This window comes from Centrocercus urophasianus, unplaced genomic scaffold, assembly GCF_019232065.1.
Source record: "Centrocercus urophasianus isolate 14NV4802_14NV808 unplaced genomic scaffold, USGS_Curo_1.0 seq_21, whole genome shotgun sequence".
NCBI lineage: Eukaryota > Metazoa > Chordata > Aves > Galliformes > Phasianidae > Centrocercus > Centrocercus urophasianus.
Window position 1 is genome coordinate 12,910,134 of NW_024884767.1, and position 22,115 is coordinate 12,932,248.

A 22,115-nucleotide genomic window follows, 5' to 3' on the forward strand; every position below is an offset into this window, starting at 1 on the left:
TATTAATAATTAATATCTCAAATCATACCCTTTGCTATAATGCAGCTCTTAGCACTTTTATTCTTCTGTGCCCTGCAATTGAGAATTAATGTATCCAGTGTCCACACAATGTAATTTTTTACAATTTTTATTGCTAGAATTAACATTCCTTTTTACCTCTCGAGTTCAAGAAATTTCTTATAAGTCTCATGAGAAGTATCACAGGAAGAACTTATTGTATGCAGCCCAGAGATATCCGTAAAACAAATTGTACTAATTGCTGTTTGTCAGAGCTTCTCTGGGCAACCTGTTTCAGAGACTCACTGCCCCAGACTGAAGTCACTTTTTACTGGATCATTAGTCTTTCATGGTTACATTAATTTTGTTACATTGTTTTTTAACATTTTTAATAATATACCATGCTTTCTTTAAAAGCACAAACTGAAGAGTTTAAGCAATTCCTTACTCAGAATTTTATCCCTTGAAATCCTAAGAAAAGCTAACATAATTCGCTGTTTTACATCAGTGGTTCAATGTCAAACACATCAATGTTTATCAACTGTTTCCATAAAGAAAAATATTTTTACACTATACCTTAGGTGTTAGATCAGATCGCTCTTGAAGCTTGTATGTCTTGGAAAAAATAAGCCTGATTATCCATAGAATTAGAATTCCTTCCAAAATAAGATGGTATGCAGGAGCCTGAAAATAAAGCAAAAAAGCATAATAAAGTACAAGAACTAAACATAATTCTATTTGAACTAGTTTGATACTTTCCGACAGTTTTGTCTCCACCAGTTACATTCTCAGGAAGTCAAAAACTGATCAAAAGCTGATATGTGTTTCCAACAGAACTTAGGATTTTATAAAAATGCACCACTTCACAACTACCACATTTAGCCGTTGAGTATGAATGGACTCGTCCTACTGCTAATGAACAATGTTCAGAGTACATTGCTAAGCAGTTTTAGCTATAATCACACACTAATTGAATATTGAATATAATGACTAAAGGAACTACAGATAAGCCCTGTGGGTCACATCGGTGTCTATGAGAGCAGAAAGTTTTTACAACCACAGACAGAGCTTCCAGGTCTATGTCGTCTATACACACCAACTTCAACCCTAGATGCTTATAAAGCCTACCAGCAGAAACACTAGCTAGTATTTACAAAAAGAGATCTAATCTGGTCCACAGGACACATTTTTGCTTGATTTACATTCAAAGGCACTTTGAATAGGCGTTATAACCTAACAATACTCAAAAGAAGTTTTGTTCTCTGCATTTTTGGATGCTTAGAAGAAGGAAATTCAATTGTGTCCAGTAGCAGAAGCAATTAAAGGTCTTTGTGGAGTTACAGAAAAATTATTTGACAAGTTGTTTAAAGGACAGGTTCAGTTAATTCATTTCAGCAAGGCCACAGTCTATACAGTAGATGGCCTACTATTTTTAAAAGACTCAAAGTGCAAACACGGTATAAAGATGATATTTCCTTAAGTGCTAGATCTTGAGATCGCATTTTGAGCCAGCCCTTAGGATTTTGCCAAGCATTACCAACAATGCCATGCAGCTTTAAGACAGAGCTTTAATCCAAACTTACATTATCTGTTCACATTTGACTGAAAATAAAGTTTACCCAAACATCTAACTTTCGTGAATGAACTATCCAATAAACTAGACTTCCCAACTGAGACTGCTATTTCCTTACCACCAGCCTAGTTTTGCAAAAGAAGGAAAACAAATAAGCAACTCTTTCCAGACAGCCTTGCTGATCTACATCAAAGAAAAGCCACAAACAACAGGGTGAGGAGAAGATGCTCCTTGTCGGCACCTTAAATCACCGTTTTGGAAAAAAAAAAAAAAAAAAAAAAAAGCGCCTGTTTCTAAGCGGAGGCGAGTCAAATGCTCACCTAAGTCCACACGCTACAGTCATTCCAGAGCGCACCTTTTTTCTGCATCTTTAAAACACCATATATCTGTTTCAGCCTGGCACCTTGACAGAAGCAGAAAGCGCAAGGCGCTGCTAGAGCCGCCGGCAAGGCTCCGCGCGAGCTCGCGGCCGCTTCCTTCTTGTGACCCGGCCAACTGGAACCCCGCTTTCAGTCGTCTGTCCCAGGAAATCCCGACCACCAGGGCCAAAGGCCGCGAAAGACCTCAGTCGGTTCGGCCGTGCCTCGGACCCGCCACCGTGTCCCCGCCGCGACTTCTTCGGGCAGCGGCTTGCCACCATTCGGCAGAGCTGCCACCACCCCGCAGAGCTGCCACCACCCCGCAGACGCGACACACCTCGTAGAAGGCCTGCACCATCTCCACCAGGATCCACTGCTGCCCCATGCCCACCGCCGCCACCATGGCTACTTCCGCCCGTCGCCGCACAGCCGAGCAGCTTCCGCCTCGGCCTCCCGACGCCGACGTGAGGGGTGGGGCCGCCGCCCACGGCGCGGAGAAGGCGCTCCCTGCCGCCCGGAGCGAGAGGCGGGCAGCTGACGGTTGCGGCGCAGCGGGAGCGGCAGCGGCGCCGCGGTGGGCAGCGGGCCAGGGTGAGCCCGGCTCCTCCACCCGCGGGGCGGGGCGGGGCGGGGCGGGGCAGGGCGGGGCGGGGCGGGGCGGGGCGGGGGAGGCACGAAGCCGCCGGTGAGTTCGAAGCCGCTGGTGCTGAAGGCTGGCGGATGGGAGGAGTGGAGCGCGAAGCTCTAGAGGAAGGTGGCTCAGTCCCTATCAAAGAAACTGATTAGTAGTAGTGTAGAATGCACTCTCGTAATGGGATTGCTGGGCATGTTGGAGCAACGTTCCTGACTCGCACATACTATGATGAAACCTGACAGGAGACTGGTAGCTTTGTGTCGTAGGTGTTCAGTAGCTCACCTGGTGATGCTTGTTCAAGTCCTGTGCAATGAGCCTGGCATCATGGTGCCTTGCTGTCACCACAACGCTTAACCTCCTTTGGTGTCCTTGATGAGAGGGGAGGCTAGGCGAGGAACATACTCAAGTAAATTCAAGTAGTCATAAAAGGGAGTTGCATAAGAAGGCAGCCTTGAATGGATGAAAAGCTGAATGTGAGCCAGCACTCTGCACTTGCAGCCTGAAAGGCTGATATTATCCTGGGCTGCATCAAAAAAGAGGTGACCAACAGGGTGAGGGAGATGATTGTCCCCTCTACTTAGCCCTCGTGAGGCCCTATCTGGAGTACTGTCTCCAAGCCTGGGGCCACAGTACAGGAAGGATGCAGAGATTCTTGAATGGGTCCAGAGAAGAACTACAAGAATAATGAGAGAGTTGGAGTACTTTTCCTGTGAAGAAAGGTGAGGGACCTGTGCTTGTTTAGCTTGGAGAAGAGAAGGCTGCAGGGAGACCTCACTGTGGCCTTAGAGTACTTGAGGAGAGCTTATAAGCCGGAGGGAGACCAACTTTTTATGGGGTCTGATAGTCATAAGACAAAGGGGAGAGTTTTAAACTAAAAGATTAGATATTAGGAATGAATTATTTTCCTTATAGGGTGGTGAGGCACTGGAACAGGCTGCCCAGAGAAGCTCTAGATGCCCAGTCCTGGAGATGTTTAAGGCCAGATTGGATGGGGCCCTGGTAAGCCTGATCCAGTGGATGGCGGCTCGGCCCATAGCAGGGAGTTGGAATTGAGTAACCTTCAAGGTCCTTTCCAACCCAAGCCGTTCAGTGATTCTATGATGCTGTGTGCTAGTTCTTCCCTCCTCACCATGTTAGAAACAGTCTTGTTCATTAAGTATGCCAGTCTAAGGGTTCACTTTTCTCAGCACTTACCATCCTCACCTGTGAATTGGGAGGCAGAGCCTATAGTTTGCTCTCTCGTTAACAAGCATGGTGCTTGCTGTCTGCACACAGAACAGTGACAGGCTTGCCAAAAACAGTTGCAAAAGTATGTGGTTAATGAATTGAACGGCAAAAGCAAAACCAGGTAGCAGTGGAAATGGCTTTACAGGTAAATTCAAGTAAGTAGAGCAATTACAAACCTAAGAACCCTGCCAGAGTGAACAGCCTTAAAAGCTGAGCATTGCAGGGGAGATATGGACTTCTGAATAAGAAGTGGAACTGTGATGAGTATGCCTGAGTGCAGTTGAGCACAGAGAAGTGGTTGAGTGCTTAAGAGGGAAGGAATAGAAGGGAAGGGGGAGCTGGAAAGAAGTTTACATAGGAAGTGAGGTAGCACTTCATGAAAAGGAAATAAAGGATGTTTCTGTTTAAGGAAGTGTTTCGGAGTTGCTTCTCTGCAGGGCACTTCTGGTGATCATTTGGAGACCACTGTGCAACTGCCTTCTTTGAGGCTTTGCTCAGTATTCTTCATCATGATTAGAAGAATGGGGCAGCTGTTAGATGATAGTGAAAAAATTGAGCATTGTGGCTAATGACACACAATCACTAACTTATAGTTTTACAGTAGAGGATTACTCAAATCAGTGTACTTTATTTTGATTGCTGACAAGTGTGTAATAGTTGTTTTTTTTCCCCCTCAGTTTCTGAACTTAATAACACACTTCTAAAATTCCAGGTTTTACTCAGTATAGAGAAAATCGTGGTTTTAGGCTATCTCAACAATCAGGACAGAAACAGTAAGTCTCTCCTTTATATTTTAGTTGCATGAAGACTGTACTGTTCACTGTCAAGCATTTCTGTGGCCACTGAAGAGGAGTCAGGCTCTTGTGAGATGGCTGCTACTACCAGCCTGAAAGAAAGTGTCTGGTATGCAAACCAATCTCAGAATGACTCCCAGACAGTGGGCCACACTAATCATCTTGGTGAGGGCAGATTATGTTACCTCCTCATCTCAATTACAGGTTCTGATTTTCAAAATGTTTGACATATGTATAGACGATTAGGAGACTAAAAAATTAATTGTGTGAGACACTGGGAGAGTTGTTTCCAGTTTGAAATATAGCACCGTTAATAACATACCAACTAGTAATTCTTCTGGCAATGAATTCCTAGTTCCTGGTCTGGATTATCTTTGGGCAGGGACTCTTGTAGTAGTAAGCTTGTTCTTATTGTTCAGTATTTTTACTGTTCCAAGACAAGGCAACACTGCTAACAGCTTAAGGTTGCTATGCTTCTTACAGGAAAAAAAAAAAAAAAAAAAAGGGTGGTGAAGAGAGAACTCCTTTGAAATGGCGATTTATGGCTGGGAAGGAAAGTGAGATTAAAAAATACCCGAATCTGTCTCTAAAGCTGCAATGAAAGCTACTGAGATAGTGAGTGTCCTTTGGAAATACCTGCTCCTGAAGTGTCTTCTCCATATCCTTCAGTTACACAATTTTCCTAAAGTGGACTTACTCCAGACCCTCCATATCAACCCACCCATTTTCCCCACCTTGCTCAAAATTCACAGCTCCAGTTCCCCAGGTCAGCACTCACATTCCACTCATTTCAGTTTTCACATCAATCTAGAAGCACAAAAATGGATCTTAATGCAGTTATCAGGAAATTTATTTTATCCTAAATATCACAGAGTTGGCCAGCACCAGTTACCTTCTGCCTTCTTCACCCCATTAGTTCTTCCTCCTGTTTTTCCATTCTTACTCTGTCAAGCCTGAAACAGACAACAGGAGCTAGGTATGGACATGAGGAAATGATTTCTACCTTTCTTCTACACTTGTGGGTCTCACTCTTGGCTTCTTTTGACCTGGTTACAGTATTAATAAAGAACGGAGGCTAACAGCAGTAGGGAGTGTCACATAGCTGCATGGGATGGTGATGATTGCTGGCACCTACTGGTACTGCTGTCTTAAATATGTGCACATGGAAGAGGAGGTAAGTAGAAAACTGTTGGAAATGGCAGGATAGGTCCTGAGAATCACTGACTTTCTCCCTGCCTCCTCCAAACACACACACGTGCATAGAAATGGGATGATGACAAAGGAGATTAAGGACATAAAGTAGACTTTTCAACCATTCTTACACATTCTGGATGACAGAAGCTTAGCTTATATTTTGGGCATGCCTAGTTGTAACTTTTTGACTCCATGGCTTCCCTCAAAAAATAATCCCAGATCCTCTTTAAGTACTGGTAGTGTTATCCTGTACTGGCAAGGAGAGTAGGACAGTGCTAGTTTGTCTTTTCTTGTTGTTTTGAAACCTGATGCTCAACCAAGGTGATGTTGGCAGCAGCCACAGAAAATGCACCAACTCAGTTGAGAGCTTAGTCTTAAGCCCCAAAAACATGTCTCAACTCTAAGTGGGGGGCAGAAAGATGTTGCAAGGGTATACTGTGCAAGCACCAGGGAGAACTTGAATATTGAGTTCTGTGATTTACTCAGTATGCATAGAAGTGAAGCAAGTGAAGCACAGGATAAATTTAGTACTGTCTCAAGCCACACACCACTGCTTCTTGGAAATATGCTTACTCCTTATTCTAGTGAATTTGCTCTAAATTAACTTCATCAATGGAAATCTATTTCGTGTTATCTGCTATGTAGGTGGAGACCACAAGCTTCTGTACAGTGCTGTGTAGGAGTAAGGTGCACCCACTGGTCAGTGTACTTCTACATTCTAGCCATCTCAGTCTATGACAGCATCTTGAACTGCTTCAGCTGTGCAGATTTAAGTGTCATGAAGTGGAAATGCCATACAACAAGGACCAAATGTGTTTTCAACTGCTAGAAGTTGATTACTATTTTTATCCTGAGAAACCACGGTCCTCTTTGCAAAGTATTTTAAGTCAAATTTAGACTTTCAGTTCAAAAACCTAACTTATGGAATGTAGGCACAGTATTATCTCCTGCCTACACTTCTCTTTGCAGTGACTAGGTGGGCTTTTCTGCACTGGACTAAGCACTTAAGTTTTCAATAAATGGCAGATGGAAGTATCTTAACATGGAATTGACAACAGATAAGCCCAGTTCTGTGTTGATTAGAGAAAACTTGTGTCAGGAACTTGCAAGAGCATCTTAACCAGGCTGCTAAAATCACCAACAGACACTAAATGAGAATTCTTGCCGTACAGGGAGAAGGTTACCCATATGCAGTTTTGCAGTGCTGAGCTGTGGTTAAATCCCACATCTCTCTAGTTCAACTCATTCTTCAGATATACTCAGGTTGGGGATTTGCAAGCCAGAACTTTCTCTTGGCTGTTTCCCTTTATTGCAGAAGGATGTAAATGGATGACTTACCCATTCCGTGTAAATATGCATCTGGATTGATAGCCACCTTTTACTACAAACCATGGTCAAAACAACATGCCACTTACTCTAAATCATTTCACTTTGAATCTCTCATCTTCTAGAAACAGAAGTACTGTTATAAATACAACTTGGAATTTGTGTTTTTCACTTTTTTGTCCCACCTTTTCCTCACAGTGAATTGTCTGTCTGCACATTTGGATTAAAAAAATGGCTGATGTGATGAGCAGACTTTTGTCCAAAGTCACTGTAATGACTCCAGCAGTTTACAGCAGGTCCAGACCTGTTTAATATCTTAATTAACAATATGGAGTGGAGTGGACTTCAGTAATTTGCAGAGGACATGAAACTTGAGGAAGTGGCTGACACATCATAGGGCCATTCAGCCATCCAGAGGGATTTTGACGGTGGGAAGACTGACAATAACCTCATGAAGTTCAACTAAGAGAAATGCAGAGTCTTACAGCCCCAGGGAAAAACAGTCCCAGGTACCAAGATATGCTGAGGGAAACCCAGCTGAGAAGCAGCTCTGCAGAAGAAGATACAGGGCTTTTGATAGATACCAAGGCAAACATGAGTCACTAGTGTGTCCTTGCTTCTAGGAATGTTAATGGTGCTCTTGTTTGTGCTAGGCAAATTATCACCAACAATTCAAGTGATCTTTTCCCTCTACTCAGCATTGGCAAGGACACATCTGGAGTTCTGTGTCCAGTTCTGGGTTCCCCAGTGTGTTACATATGACACACTAAAAATAGTCGATCAGAGGGCCAGGAAGATGATTGAGGGACTGGAGCATATCTTTATGAGGAGATGAGAGAGTTGGAACTGTTCAGCCTGGAGAAGAGAAGGCTCAGGGAGATCTCTTCAACATTGGTCTGAAGGGAGAGTGCAAAGATGATGGAACCAGGCTTTTCTATGCAGTGCCCAGTGCCAGGATAAGAGGCAGTGGACACAAACTGGAATGCAATAGGATCTGCATGAATATCAGGAAAGACTTCTTTACTGTGCAGATGACAGAGCACTGGAATAGCAGTTGTAAGATCTTCCTCCTAGTAATCATCAAAAGCCACCTGGAAGTGGTTCTGAGCGTACTATCCTAGGTGGCCCTACTTGAATAGGAGCTTGGACCAGATGACCTACTGAGATCCCTTCCATCTTCAGCCATTCTGTGAGTCTGTAATAGAGTTAAAGCAGGCTGATCACATGGACTCTGACTTCCTTCATAAAGGTTGTGAGTCAGTCAAAGTGAAGAATAGAGTATGCTGTGAAATACCACGAACTCTCAATGTGCAAAGTGGCCAAACTTTGTAGATTAGAATGTGTCAGTTCGGAGTGCTTTGCGTCATAAATGTATGTGTCTGCATCAGATTAAAAATCGTTTTCAATCTGATAATGCATTTCATCAATCTGATATGCATTTCATATTTAAATTTGTCCCAATGGAGTAATCTGACACATCTTGCAGGTAACCTGCCTAACATGCATTATAGGTAATGTAGAGCTCCTCAACTGAAAGAAGATGGGAGAGAAAAATACAGTTGGCTTAAATTCTAGCAGTTGATAAGGAGGACAACTGAAACCTAAGAAGATCTAAAGCATCATGTCACACCCATCCTTCAATTACCATTTTAGAGGCTTATTCTCTTAATGATCAAAGTAGAAGAGAAGCACTGGGAAATTAACCCTGAATTGGTTCAGCTTATTTACTTGAAGAATGTCTAAGAAACTTTCGTGTCAATATTTTCCCTACTTACTGGTTTATGGTATAAACTGTGGAGGATTTCATGTTCTATTGTCTTCCTAGAGCTGAACAATTCTGATACCCCAACTACATAAAAAGACTGTCTTCTGATCCAGCCTAAGTATCCTTTAACCTATATGTGCTTACATTGTGGTCATCCTGGTTTGTACAAATGCCTCTGCTTTTACAGTACAGTTTATCCACTGGCTGACATCCATGAAGATGGGATCTGCAAGGAGTACTTTTACTGTACCAAGCAGTGGAATTATCTTTTATAGGTTATTCCTATGCCAAGAACTTCAGAAACTGCAATGCTTAGAAGCATAGATGTGTGATGTATGCTGCTTTCACTTTGCATAATTGCAACTAGATGCCTCAAATAACTCATTAAAAAAACAAATGAGCTGCTGTACTAAAGTTATAAAAGTACAGGTGTGCTTGAGTACAAGATGAAGGTGAGAATTTGGTTGTTCTCGTCGGATATTAGGATCTTTTGACCTCTACTGTAATAAAAAAAGAAGCAGCAAGTACTGTGGATCTCATTTGCTTGCAAAGAATGGGAAGATAAAGAGGTGGTTACATAATCATGATACTCTAGGTAATAAATTCAGTTTCCACAGAGTTCGTAAATACAGCTTGTGAAAGTCTCTGTCTGTGTCACAAATAGTCTACGATCTCTTTCTTAACTCATAACTGTAAGTGTTCCTCCAAATCTGAAATTTAGAGTGTGGTCCAGATGCCAGGAAGTCTACAGGAATGGTACTGGATTTGAAGACTTTTCTTTTTAAAATTAAATTGCAATATTGTCATCCTGAATTTGCAGAAGATACTTAGCTTCCAGTACCAGCCTCAGTAAATTGGCTTTGCGCTCCCATCTAGAAGAAGGGCTGTAAAGGGGATCCAGGAAATTATAGGCTTGTCAGCCTGAGCTTGGTACCAGGGAAAGTAATGGAGCAAATCATCTTGGATGAGATCACACGGCACATGTGTGGCATCCAAGGGACCAGGCCCAGCCAGCACTGGTTCATGAAAAGCAAGTCAAGCTTGACCCATCTCATCTCCTTCTATGACTGGGTGACCAGACTGGCAGACAAGGGAAAGGCTGTTGATGTAATCTACCCAGACGTCAGCAAAGCCTTTGACACAGTCTTTCAATCACAGTATTCTCCTGGGGAAACTGGCTGCCGTGGGCCTGGACAGGTTACCCTTCTTTGGGTAAGGAGCTGGTTAGAAGGCCGTGCCCAATGGGTAATAGTTAATGGAGTTAAGTCCAGCTGACAACCCACTATAAATGGTGTCCCCCAGGGGCCATCTTATTTAGTATCTTTATTGATGACCTAGATGAAGGGATTGAGTGTACAAACTGAGTAAGTTTGCAGATGCCACCAAGCTGGGAGGTGGTGTTGATCTGCCTAAGGATATGGAGGCCCTTCAGAGGGATCTAGATAAGCTGGATCACTGGGCTGAGGTGAACAGGATGAGGTTCAACAAGGCCAAGTGCTGGGTCCTGCACTTTGGCCACAACAACCCCATGTAGCGCTACAGGCTTTGGGCAGAGTGGCTGGATGAGTGTAAAGAGGAAAGGGACCTGGGGGTGTTGGTTGATGCTCGGCTGAACATGAGCCAACAGTGTGCCCAGGTGGCCAAGAGGGCCAACGGCATCCTGGCCTACATTAGAAATGGTGTGGCCAGCAGGAGCAGGGAGGTGAGCATCCTCTGTACTCAGCACTGGTGAGGCTGCACCTCGATTATTGTGTTCAGTGTTGGGCTCCTCACAACAAGAAAGACATTGAGGCCCTGGAACGTGTCCAGAGAAGGGCAACGAAACTGGTGAGGGGTCTGGAGCACAAACCTTATGAGGAGAGGCTGAGGGAGCTGGGCTTGTTCTGTCTGGAGAAGAGGAGGCTCAGGGGAGACCTCATTGCACTCTACAACTTCCTGAAGGGAAGCTGTGATGGGGTGGAGTTTGGCCCCAGGCAACAAACAGGACCTGAGGAAATGGCCACAAGTTGCACCAGAGGAGATTTAGATTAGACATGAGGAAGAACTTTTTCTCTCAGAGAGTGGTCAGGCTGCTCAAGGAGGTGGTTGAGTTGCTGTCCCTGGCAGTGTTCAAGAAGTGCCTGGATGAGGAGTCATGAGATATGGCTTAGTAGCTTGTGGTAGCAATTGAAATACTTTTGAGAACAAATGTGCTCTCCAAGAGTTTTGTTAGAAAGTTGAGCTGTTTTCTGTATTGTACATCTGCAGACAAGGCCCTGACGTCCAGGTGGACTGCCAGTGCTCTAAGATATTTGTGTACTCTGCCTGCTTTGCCAACGTTTTTGTTTTGGCGCCTTGTCAACTAGCTTTTGTGAAGAGAAATAAATATGTATTTTCTTTTTCTTGTAAAACTGCTCTTCAAGAGATTGCATTCCATCATTTTTCCTCTTTTAATACTCAAAACATTCTGGGCCTTTATTAAGTCCGCCACTTTGCTCTTTGGAGCTATATGTATATATAATAAATGAGAAAAACTGATGGAAATACCTATTTGGTGTCTGCATACAATGTAGCATCAATTGGGCGTTGAAAGTTACATCCCAGAGGGAGTTACTAATTTTATAGAACGTATTTCTAAACAGCCTTTCAGTCTTTCCCTTGAATCCTTTATGTATATTTTGAATGCTGATCTGATGATCAAGTTGTCAGTCCCCCTGATTGTACTCTTCATCATTTCACTCAGTATCTTTGTTTACAGTGTTTTGAGGAAGCTTTCACCAAAGCCAGAGAACACTGAGTGGCACAGGGAGTGTGGAGAGACTTGGGAGAGACTTTAGAGAGATAGACATCACTGGTGACATGGAACTTTTCTGCAAGATCCTAGGAACCTAAGCAGGTATTTGAGACAGAGATATTGCAGCTCAGGTAGATATGAGGAGGCACAAATTATTTTGGGCCTGGCTTACTCCTAACCAGGCCTTATTCAAGGGAAAGAGAGAGTCTCTGAATCTGGGCAAGAAAGTCTTCAAGCTGAAGGGGAGAGTTTCCAAACCAAAAGGAATGGTCTCCAAGAGGGAGTACGAACTGAGCAAGAGAGTCTACACGCTGAAAGGGAGAGTCTCTGAGAGAGTCCAAATTGAGAGGGAGAATCTCTGGGTTGAGACAGAGTCTCCTTTTTGGGAAAACCAATTGAGAAAAGCAGTGGCAAAAACTAAAAGACAGGGAGTAGTTGAGAAAGACACTTACTTACCTGACCTCTTAAAATGACTGAAATTTGAGTTTCAAGAAAAGATTTTTCATGGCAGCTGAATGTGCCTGTTGTCACCTGGCTACTTCAGAACTGGGACAATGAGTCAACAGTGTGTTGCTAGATAGTAGAGAAGCTTGCCACCTGGGAAGCATTGCTAAGGACTCAGCCATTGACAGAGGTATAGTAGATGTCAGGATGAGGCCTTCACCCTCTGGAAGGTTCACCTCGTTGCTATACCCCTTCAAAATAATAATAATAAAAAAACCCTTCAAAGACAGTCTAATGCCTGAGATCAAAAAATGGACTGATATGGAAAAAGGTATCCATTATTTGCAAGAATTCGCCAAGGTGGAAATGTTACATGACTCCATGTTCATTCCTGGTGATCCACACCAAGAGCATGATCCTGAGAGAGTCAGGTGTACACCGAATATGTGGCAGAGATTCACAAGAACTGCACTAGAAAAGCACAGTGGTACACTAGCAGGAATCTATGACAGGGCAAAGAAGACCTCTTTTATTTGATCTGATTATTAGACTTTGTGACTTTGAGCAATATTTAACCCCTCCACAAGCTTATATATCAACCATTTTGGAAGTTACGGGAAGGCTGGATAGAATGGAGCGTAAACAGGAAGATATGATGGAGAAACTCTGTGCCTTGTTTAATTGTGATGAGCCCAATGAACCCATGCTGGCATCAGAGACACCCGATGAGAACCAGGATTATCAAAACAATCTGCTGAAAGGGCTGATCAAACTGTACTGCTCCCTACCTGTATCATCCAGTATCTCAGCTATTAAAAACAGACATCCTCCTCTTTGAACAAGTGACAACTATAAGTCTATGTTGTGTATGCCTTTCTCCATGAGCATGGAGAAAATATGAAGAAGTGGCATAGAAAACCCACACCTGAAGTTGCACCAACCCCAAACCATTGACAAGGATAGACCATGTTATCAAATTCTTTGCTTACACAACAAATGTAATAATTCTTCAAAGATTCTGATATATTTTTTCCAAGGGACAAGAAAAGGCAAACATGCTCACTGTTCAGGCAGTAATCAAGCACACAAGAATGAGACGAGAGCTTACTTTCCTCTACAAAAAGCCTACTAATAGATTTCAATTCAAATGCGTGATTTTGGTAGGGAGAGAATTTGTTAAAGAAAAGTCTGACAGATGTGTCTTTTTAAAAAGTATATCTTTTGCTGAATTTCTTTGACAAAAAAAGAAAAAAAATTACCAGCTTTGACAGTTACTATCAGTAGATTAATCCAGACACTATGCTTGTAGGCTTTTCAGTTTTTTTCAGTTGTAACACATTTACTTTTTATCAAAAAGAGAGAAAAACTTAGGATGTTTAGAGCTACTTCTAAACAAATCTGAGTTCCTTCTGTACCTGGGAGGTAAAAAGTCCTGATTCCTTGGGTCCTGTCAACATTTATGTAGAAAAAAAAGGAAACTGGTATGTTCTAGTGTTCTTTCTTTCAGTAGTTCTTTAGATTTCTATGCTTGTTTTTGGGATGTTGTAACATAACGTGCATTTCCTTCTGCTCCAAGCGAAACTGGTGAAATGACAATCATATTCTGTTAGACTGCCTGACAGTCTTATCATTAAAGCATTAGCTTTAGGTGTGCTTTTAGTGTGCAGGAGTCTTCATAGTCAGTTTGTATTTCAAGGCTTTTTGTGTATGGATCTCATCAGGAAATTAGAGAGACAGTAAGAATTTAGCACTATGGTACCAGCATTCTCAGACACATTTTTTAATTCCATATGAGAAACAAATGTGTAAAAACAGTTTGCAAAATTATAACATGTTTTCCAAGTGATATTTCTATTAAGTATTTTAACCAAAATTGGTTATGTGTGACTAGATACAAGAATAAGACTTTTTTTCAACCTTTAATCACGCTTCTGTTGCCTCATATGGTAACTTGTAAAAATATCTGTTCCTGGTGGTTATCCCTAGAAATCTGAAAAAGTACATTGCATGGTCTGAAAGAGCAATATTACTGGTCACGTGCTGAGCCTCCTGCACCAAGGCAGTTCTTGGTGAGTGATGTAAGTCTTCCACAATGAAGTAGCTCTGACAGCTAGAAGTAGCAATCTCTTTCAACTGACTTAGGAGTATTACTTCTGCTCCCACTGACGTAGAAGAGCGGTATTGGTCTAGTATCCAAAGCCATAACATTTGCTTTATTCAAACAAGACGCATTCAGAAATGAATTCAGCTACCGTCAGACACGGAGACTGAAGTACAAGACAGTAAATTTGGAAATTTGGAATATGGAATATATTACTGACTATCTGATTTGTATCTCTAACTTCCCAAAACCAGAATCTGAGAATGGATCTTTAGGTGATCAGTGTGGAAAGAGAAAAACTGTCAGTGTCATTTTAGGAACACAATGATACTTCTCTGGAAGAACTGTCTACTATTCTTAGGACTTCCCTTTGTTCATAGCTGTGTCACTTTCAGATAACAGGGATAACATTAGTTCTCCATGTGGAAAACCGTGGTGTCTGTCATTAGGCAATTTCTGAAAGTTCTTCAGAAATTTATTTATTCATTTGAGATGTTTATTCATCATGAATGCTAAGAAAGTCTACTTCCTATCAGTCACAGTAGTCCTATTATTAAGGGCATTTAGCCTAAAATTCAAGAGGCAAAGCAGATACTGAGAAAAAGAAAACATTGAAAATAATTATGTTTCTCAGATCTGCCCTTGGGATTTTCCAGATATCTTTTGACTTCCCAGTGTCAACAAATGTGCAGTGTATTAACTATTGTAACAGTGTCTCATGTACTTTACTGACTCAAACCACAGATAAATTAACTTTCCACGTACTCTAAATACAAAACCAAACAGCAAAACAGAAAACAAAAAAGTCCACAGCCAACAAAAAGCAAACCAAACCAAGTGAAAGTGGTCTTCTCCACGGGAATTGTAAAGGAGTAGAAAGGTGCCGAAATCAGAAGTCTCACCACTGTTTCAGAAAGCTTTCACGCTATGGTGATGGAGAAACAGAATGTATTGAGTAGGGAGTTTGATGTATAAAGAATAACGCATTCATTTCCCGTTTTATTATCGAAGTCATAGCAGTTGCCCTACAGACACTCATTTAGCTGTTTTACACATTTGAATCTAAAAATTATTCAAAGCATTCAAAGGAGGGCTACAAAAATGGTGAAACGCCTGGAGGCGAAGTGTAAGGAGCAGGTGAGGTCCCCTGGTTTGTGCAGTCCAGAGCAGAGGAGGCTGAGAGGAGGCTTCATGGTCACTTACAGCCCCTCACAGACAGCAGAGCAGCAGTGCTGAGCTCTGCTCTCTGGTGACAGCAACAGGACCTGAGGGTGCAGGAGCTGAATCAGAGGAGGGTCAGGTTATGGTAGTGTTAGGGAAGGGGGCAGTGGGAATGGAATGGGCTCCCAGGGCAGCGGGTCCAGAGCTACTGGAGTTCATGGAGTGTTTGGACAATGCTCTCAGACATAGGGTGTGAATTTTGGGTGCTCTGTGGGGAGCCAGGAGTTGAACTCAATAGTCCCTCAGCTTATTTTATGACTCTATGATTCCATGATATAAACTGAAATTGATGAAATTGTTTTCTTGGCTTTCATTGCAGTTTTCTTTGGTTTTGTTGTTTATTTCAGCAGCAGGAAACTCGGGCGGAATTTTGAAATATTTTTCCTTTTGTTACTATTGATTCACATTTTAGTCAAAGAATTTGTAAAAATTTTTACTGTGTGAGGACAAGTGGGGAAGAAAAATCTGCTTGGCAAATTTCAGTTTTGGTAATGAGTAAAGGCCAGAACGAAAAGCAGGCTGTCATCTAATTTCAGGCCCAGCTTTAGAGTTAGACAGTCAAAAGGTTTTCCATTCAGATAAAGCATGAAATAATGTTTTTTATTTTCTTATAAGAAGATAAACATGAACGTCCTACAGCTAAGAATGTCTCAAAGCCATTATCTTTTATCTTTGATGAAACTGCCAGCTATTTTATATTATCAAGAGCAATACTTCAATAATACTTCAGTAAGAACTGAGGGAGAAAGATCAAGCCAGAAGGAATTAATTGCCAACAAGAGAATCTCGTGGGAAAAATACCATTCCTGTATCTGACACACTACCCTAAATTTTTCCCTCACCTAGTAATCCATTTCTTACTGTCCTGAGGCATGCTTTCTTACCCACAAGACCTTCCCACCCTTTTCTGGTATTCTGGTATTCTGGTATTCACTCTCTCTGCTTTTTGTTTATTGACTCTCGGCCTCCTAGAATTCCTATGCATCTCATAAGACATCTTTCTCCCAGATCAAAGCCTTGTTTGCATATCTGCATTATAGCACATTAATTACTTTTCTCTTTGACCGTTTGCAAAATATTAACCAAGGATGTTTCAAGAAATTTCTGTGGTTGATCATCAGTTACATTACTTTGCCTCTATCTTCTGAAGTCTTTCAAAGCTACATGCAGTTCTGTAAGACCAAATATTCCCCAAAAGCATTGGGTAGTATTAATATTAATCTCATAGCTACTAGAAACTTATAGTCACTGTAAAAATTGGATGGACTGGTTAGGGCCAGTCTTCTACACTTAAACAAATCTTTTAAGGTTATGCGTATGCTTTTAAATAACATCATGCATAAAGGATGACATGAAATAATAATGTCACTTTATCAGAATGTCTGAGTAGAAGTGTTTTTAAGAAGTTGCTATTTCATACTGACATAGATAATTGCCTTATGCATACAGTTATTCTTGCACACTTACTGAATACATGCGTACAAATCAACTGAACTTAGGAAACAGCAGGTGCATTTGTTTTGTTACAACATTAACTGTCCTGCATCATCCAAGTGAAAAATTGAGTGGATTCATCTGAACTGTTTGTCTTGTAGTACTGGCTTCATAAGAAATAATCTTCAGTTTTTCTTAAATAATTTACCTAAAAATATTTAAGCTAACCATCTCAGAAATGGGTCCGATGACACTGCTAGTAATTAAATAATGGTTTTAAATACCTGTGTCTCAAATCTAACATCAGTCCTGATGGAAGTATTTCTGAATTTAGGTTGAGTTGGTATCCCTTAACACTGCAGCTTAACCCTGAACTAAACCAGGTTTGGTTTTGGTATCTCACATAATTTTTCATTCCTTAGAATAAGTCTATCAATAGAAATACCAACAAAAACTCTCATCTAAGGTGTGCCTGGGATAGAATAATAGGGTGTCCTGTCCTCATGGAAGTTGACAGCTTGCTTTCTTATGGAAAGATTTCCTGTATCTATTTGTTAATTTCAGAACAAAATACTTTTGTTAGTACTTCACACAGAACTTTGGTGGACTTTTACAAGAACCCAGTCATGGAAATTAAAGGAAAAAAAACCTCATTGCCTCCTCTGAACGCCTTGGCAGTTCAAGATGAGGTGCTTCATCTTCTGTCTGCATGGTGCCAGCAGACAGCATTTTTGGTGGTGTCACAGCTGCAGCGCTGTGACTGCTTCTATTATGCAGACCATTCTACCCATCTCCCTTCCATACTGTCAATTGCATTCACTGTTGTCACATTGCTCCTTTAGATTGCTAGCTGCTCAGGGCAAGGATCAGCTAGCTTTCAGATAGGGCTGTTGCCTAGTTACAGTACAAGAAGAGCCAATGCACAGCCAGAAACTATTGTGTGCTTCTGCAGTGCAAAAATAGCAAGGGGAAAGTGCTAAAGGATTAGCTATTTATAGATGTTTCTACCAGCCAGAAGGTACGTAGGTTATGCAGCTGTGTGCATTTGCACTTCTGAATGAGTGTATGTCCTCAAAATCCAGAGTCAGGTCTTTAGCTTATGTAAACCTTTCTCTGAAGTGATTAAAAAGAAAGCTTCCAAAAGCCTCTGGTGTTATCTTCCCAGACTTGAGGGCTGGCAATAAAGAAAAGGCAGTGTATACTAAGAAGGTGATTGTTATGAAAGACAATTTTATCTAGTGTACTAGCCTACTCCATCCCCGTTTTTCTTAACACTTGTTTTTCTGAACATTAAATGAGAAATTCACTGAATATCATACAAGCACAGTGGTATAAACACAACTCCCAATATCTCCCCTTTAGTTACATTCACTGTCTTATTTTTAAAATATTTTGTTTTTTAAATTTATTTGTTTTTAATTTTTAAAACTATTATATTTATATTTTAAAACTATTATTTAAACTAGATTTTATCTTACCTGTGTGGGAGGCTATAGCAGAACGAGTCATCACCTTCTTCTCTATGTCCTCAGATGAAAATGTCTGCACAGCAGCTGCTGAACTTCTGCGTATCAGAATTACCAGTTTGGCATATCCTTTATAGCCTGGCAGCTAGTTTCTCAATGCCTCTATGCATTTTAGCCAGGTTTTGACACAAGGGAGTCATGGTCAATTCAGCCATTGTAGTTTAATTTATCAGTGTTCAAAAGTTAACACACCCACTTCCGTGTGAATTACTAAATGAAGAGTAAAATAACTGAAAAGCTAGAAATGGTTTTGTTACTCAGTCTTATCTAAACAGAAGAATGATTTCAGGAGATAATAATAAGGTTTATGTCTCTCCAAAGTGAAATGACTGTAAATAACATTGTTCAATATATTTTCCCAGTCTTTCTTGGAATTTTTCTGAATAATATATGTAGGGAGAGAAATAACTGCAAAGTGATTTAAATGATCTAATGCTGTTGCTGTCTTCTGTTTCTAGGAGAAACTAAACTAGGAAGCTTAAAGGGGATGTGTCCCTGACAAATAGCAACATGCATGTATCTACACTGAGAGTTGACATTCTAGTCTTACAAGCTTTTAAGGCTACTGATATTAGCCTGATAGAACACTGCACAGTTCAGAAGAATAGTAAATTACCTCATTTTTACTTGATGTATTGAATGTATTTTAAGACTGTATTACAAGAAATCAGTTCTGCCAGGGAACTGTGATAGAAGAACCATCCAAGGAAACTTTTGAGGCAAGGCTGAAGCAGGCCCCGGGCAACCCGATTTAACTTTGGATGTCTCTGTTAATTGCAGGGGAGCTGGACTAGATAACATTCAAAGATCCCTTCCATCTCTAAGGACTCTGCGATTCTATTCTATGACAAATGAACTAGAACAGTCAGATCTAGTCAGAATCTCTTGGTTTCAGTTGGTCTTTTTATAATTATTATTATTATTATTATTATTTTTCTAATTGCTTCTTCTTGCAAACCAGCAATGAACTGACTTAGTTATGTCAGAACTTCACTTTTTTTTTCTGTAAAATTACTGTGGTAAATTTTTGCCACTAGAGAGCAGATCTGCACTACAAATCCTGTCCTCACCCAGAGATGTTGAAAAACTCAGCTTATAACATCGCGTAAATAATATACTTCAAATGCAGTCACCTGGTAATGTACTCGTATACCTGTTTTCTTTATTGGTCTCAAGCAGTCTTTAGATTTTTCCCTGGTTATTTCAATGTCTTCTTCTGGAAATTGTAATGGTTATTGCACATTTTTCAGGTCTACAGTGGAACTTTACAATTCTTTTCATATTAATCTCATGTTCAGGAAAGAACTGACTATTCAGAGGCAAGAATCATGATCTTGTCTTAAGCATTCTACCCTGATAAGTGTTGTATGAGTGCTGAAGGCTGATCATCTCAAATTATTGTATGTCCAACTCTTATAAGGTATTTCTGTCTCTTACATCAACCTTTATTTACTTGGACATTCTTGGACATTACAGTAAGCCATATTTAGAAGCAAGCTGAAAACACCTCTCGGCTTGGTTGATGTAGTGTGATGTATGAACAATGAGAGTGTGCTTTTGATTTATGCTTTCAAGTTTGCAGACATCTAAAAGAACAAAAGACCTTGCAAATCCAGAGAAGGGAAGGTTAGAAACCTTCACTGTTGTCCAGATACCCAAGAAAATTTAATACTTAGGATAGAATCCTATGCCCATTAAAATCAGTAGTAGCCATAATACTTAGATCAATCTAGGGTCTGGATCAGTCCTTTAATAACAAGGACTATTTGCTGGGCAAATATCCTTTCACCTATTGCATTCCTTTACAGGAAACAATCAATAGTTATCAAAATTGGCATTAGAAACTTCAAAGTATTCTTTCTGCTTCACTGGCACAGTACGGGGAAAAAGTGATGCTGAATAAGGTTGCAAACTGACACAGTCAGTGTAATATCCAAGTTTCATACCCAGCTGTGTTGCATCTCTTTCATTATTTTAAACATGCAATAGGTACTCTTCTTTATGCAATTTGTTAACTAGGTAGGAGCACAGCTTGCAGTATCCTATGATTAAGCACAGCAGAATGTGTTTCAGAACATCAACAATGACAAGAAATTATCTTCTATTCAAGTTTCTTCATTGGGTTCCATCAATTCAAACAATCATACCACTGATAAAGAAGGCAGTAGCAGTAGCTCTTTAAAAAGAACTTTATTACAAGCAGAAAATTTTTCAGATTTTGTAAACTCAGCCTTATTCCTAAGAATCTAGATAAAGGATCTTACTTGTATTTGAATTGTGTAGAGGCTTACAATGAGTAGTTTGAATACTAAGAGCCGTGAACAGTTTAAGTTTAAATTTTGGTCACCTGGGAGTTATGCATGCAAGTGATTGTGGTGCCTTCACTGCAGTGGACAGCTAAACTCCACCAAAACAACTCTCCCACTCCCCTTTCTCAAAGGAAGAGGATGAGAAAACATGAAGATAAAGAGCTTGTGGATGGAGATAAAGATGGGTATATCACTCACCAGTTAGCATCAGAGACAAAACAGTCTCAGCACTGGGAGATTAATGTAATTTATTGCCTGTTAATAGCAGTCTAGAGCAGTGAGAAACTATCAAATCTTCCTTTGCAAACCATCCTCTTCTACCTCCTCTCCTGTGAAGTGCAGAGCAATGGAGAATGGAGAATGGGCTCAGCCCACAACACTTCATCTCTGCCACTCTTTCATGATCTCTCTGCACCTACCACACTGCAGACATTTCAAGTGCAGGGTGCTGCACTTGGGTCTGGGCAATCCCAGGTACTTATAGGAAACTGGGGGAAGTTGTGCTTGAGAGCAGCCTCATGTGGAGAAGGATGTGGGGGTCCTGGCAGACAAGAATAAGATGAGCATAAGGGAGCAGGAAATCAGCAGTATTTGTGACTTTATGACTGGATTATAAGGTTTTTGTTTTTCCCCGAGTTACTACTGAAAACACCTAGACTTAAAACACTTCAGTTGGCTCAATGTCAGAGCACATTTGCTTTTTCAGTCTTAATTCCTTACTACTGAACTTTCCTTGCAGCTAGTAGTTGGCTGTTTACCAATGGGCTCAAGGCTTGACATCCAGAAATGGAAGCTGGCTTGCATTTCCCTTCAGAGCTCCCATTTCCTTTCTCCACTCTGTCTTTTCTAAGCTTTGGGTGGAGAAAATGACACTCTCTCACTGATAATATCCAGCATCTCAGTTTTTTTCTTTTTCTTTTTTTTTTCTTTACTGTCAAAGCCTGTAGTGGCTTCAAAGTAGCTTACTTTTCAAAGGAAAAAAAAAAAGCATAAAAGGAAATTCCTCTGCTTATTTTAATACTGTGTATTTTAATTGTGTATTTTTTTTTTTAAATCAAAGCCCACATAAACTCTGAAATGCACCTCTTCTTAACATCCTGTTCATTGATTCAGATTAAGAAATTTAGATAGAATCACTATTTCCTACAGTATTTTTTTTAGGCAAATAACCATTTACAGAATTTTAGTAACACATTTAACTCCAGTATAATTTGGAAGAAGTGATTAGATTAGTACAATTTTACCAAAATCTCTGCACCTCCACCTCCTCACTACAGGTGTGGTTTTTATTTTTGTTATTTTCTTCCATCAATATCTCAGTTTTTGTCCTCAATTTCTGGCCTTTGGCCTGCTTGCTTTTGAAAGTCCTGACTCCATATACATAACTGTATTTTAGAAGCCAAAGAACTGCCACAGTTCTTGATGATTTGGCTCAGAA

At 40.8% G+C, this 22,115-nt stretch overlaps 1 protein-coding gene across 1 annotated transcript in view; it reads right to left on the minus strand.

Annotated features, from left to right (window-relative positions):
• Positions 1-2,363, minus strand: part of SPTLC1 (serine palmitoyltransferase long chain base subunit 1) — a 30,983-nt gene extending 28,620 nt beyond the window's left edge. The window contains exons 1-2 of the mRNA XM_042822962.1: positions 2,267-2,363; positions 574-681 (exon numbers count right to left, since the gene is read on the minus strand). Coding sequence (XP_042678896.1) covers positions 574-681; positions 2,267-2,332 — 174 coding nt within the window. The 5' untranslated portion in view covers positions 2,333-2,363. The remainder of the gene's footprint in view (positions 1-573; positions 682-2,266) is intronic.
• Between the last annotated feature and the right edge of the window lie 19,752 nt (positions 2,364-22,115).